The sequence below is a fragment of the Scomber scombrus genome, chromosome 12 (genome assembly GCF_963691925.1).
Source record: "Scomber scombrus chromosome 12, fScoSco1.1, whole genome shotgun sequence".
NCBI lineage: Eukaryota > Metazoa > Chordata > Actinopteri > Scombriformes > Scombridae > Scomber > Scomber scombrus.
This window is the reverse complement of record NC_084981.1, coordinates 27,432,775-27,434,138: the sequence shown is the minus strand read 5'-3', so window position 1 is coordinate 27,434,138 and position 1,364 is coordinate 27,432,775. Positions and strand designations below refer to the sequence as shown.

At 45.3% G+C, this 1,364-nt stretch overlaps 1 protein-coding gene across 1 annotated transcript in view; it reads right to left on the bottom strand.

Moving 5' to 3' along the window:
- plekha3 (pleckstrin homology domain containing, family A (phosphoinositide binding specific) member 3) overlaps positions 1-1,364 on the bottom strand; it is an 18,883-nt gene that overhangs the window by 6,497 nt on the left and 11,022 nt on the right. Inside the window, exon 6 of the mRNA XM_062430484.1 lies at positions 765-808. Coding sequence (XP_062286468.1) covers positions 765-808 — 44 coding nt within the window. The remainder of the gene's footprint in view (positions 1-764; positions 809-1,364) is intronic.

Genomic DNA, 1,364 nt, shown 5'->3' with positions numbered 1-1,364 from the left:
CTTTCTTCCTTCCTTCTGTCCTTCCTTCTGTCCTTCCTCCCTCCTTTCCTCCCTTCCTTCCTTCCTTCTTTCCTCCGTCCTCCCTTCCTTCTTTTCTTCCTCCCTCCTTTACTTCCTTCCTTCCTCCCTCCCTTCCTTCGTCCCTCCTTCCTTTCCTCCCTTCCTTCTTTCCTCCGTCCTCCCTTCCTTCTTTCCTTCCTCCCTCCTTTACTTCCTTCCTTCTTTCCTTCCTTCCTTCCTCCCTCCTTTCCTTCCTTCCTTCCCTCCTTCCCTCCTTCCTTCCCACCTTCCTTCCTCCCTCCTTTCCTTCCTTCCTTCTTCCTCCATTCCTTCCTCCCTCCTTTCCTTCCTTCTTCCTCCCTTCCTTCTTCCTCCCTCCTTCCTTCCCGCCTTCCTTCCTCCCTCCTTTCCTTCCTTCTTCCTCCTTCCTTTCCTTTCCTTCCTCCTTCCTTTCCTTCCTTCCTTCCCGCCTGTGGGTCGGATTAGACCTTTTGGCGGGCCGGTTCTGGCCCATGAGTCGTATGTTTAACACCCCTAATGTGACATGAACAGTTGTATCACACACTTAAAAGATAACGTGGATGCAGACGACATTTCTCCCAGAGTGGGGGACGTTTTAAAAGACTCTAACTGCTGTGTGCTTTAATGGGAGGAAGTGATCATTTTACGTTGTGACACCTTGAATTTAAAGTTTATACATCCTCTGATCTTATACAGAAGTGTTGGGAGTCATTTTTGTATGAATTATTGTGTTTTAAACTCACCTGTCGAAGCTGTACGTTCCAGGGTGACTGATGGACCTTTTCATCTGAGAGCAGACGGACACAAGAAGACATTTATTAGATCAACAGTTCTGCAGCTTTCTGCTTTATGAGACACTTCTTGTAAAAACTATGAACATTGAAGCTGCAAATAACAACGTTTTATTATCATTTGGTCAGTGAACCATTATGATTTCCCAGAGCCTGATATGATTTTACAAAGGGCAGAGAAAAGGTTTAAAGCTCCAGCAACTCTCATAATATAGAACAACACTTCCCTGCCTGTCCTGGATAATGATTTGCCTGAAGTCACATGACCATCTTGGTAGATAACAGATACCTTTTGTACATTTGTACTTCTCTCTACATTTTAACGACTGTTTATAACGTCTTTTACGATGAACCTGAAGAAGGCTGCAAGTCATCGAATGTCTCGTTTAGATCAGGCGGGGAGCTCCAGTCCTCTGAAATGAGGCCAACGCGGAAGTAACTTAAAACTGCATTCTATCAAAAGGCCACCAGGGGGCGACCGTTTTGGTGTCAAAAGGACTTCCGTCTCTATACAAGTCAATGGAGAATTCACCAACTTCTCACTTGATTTTT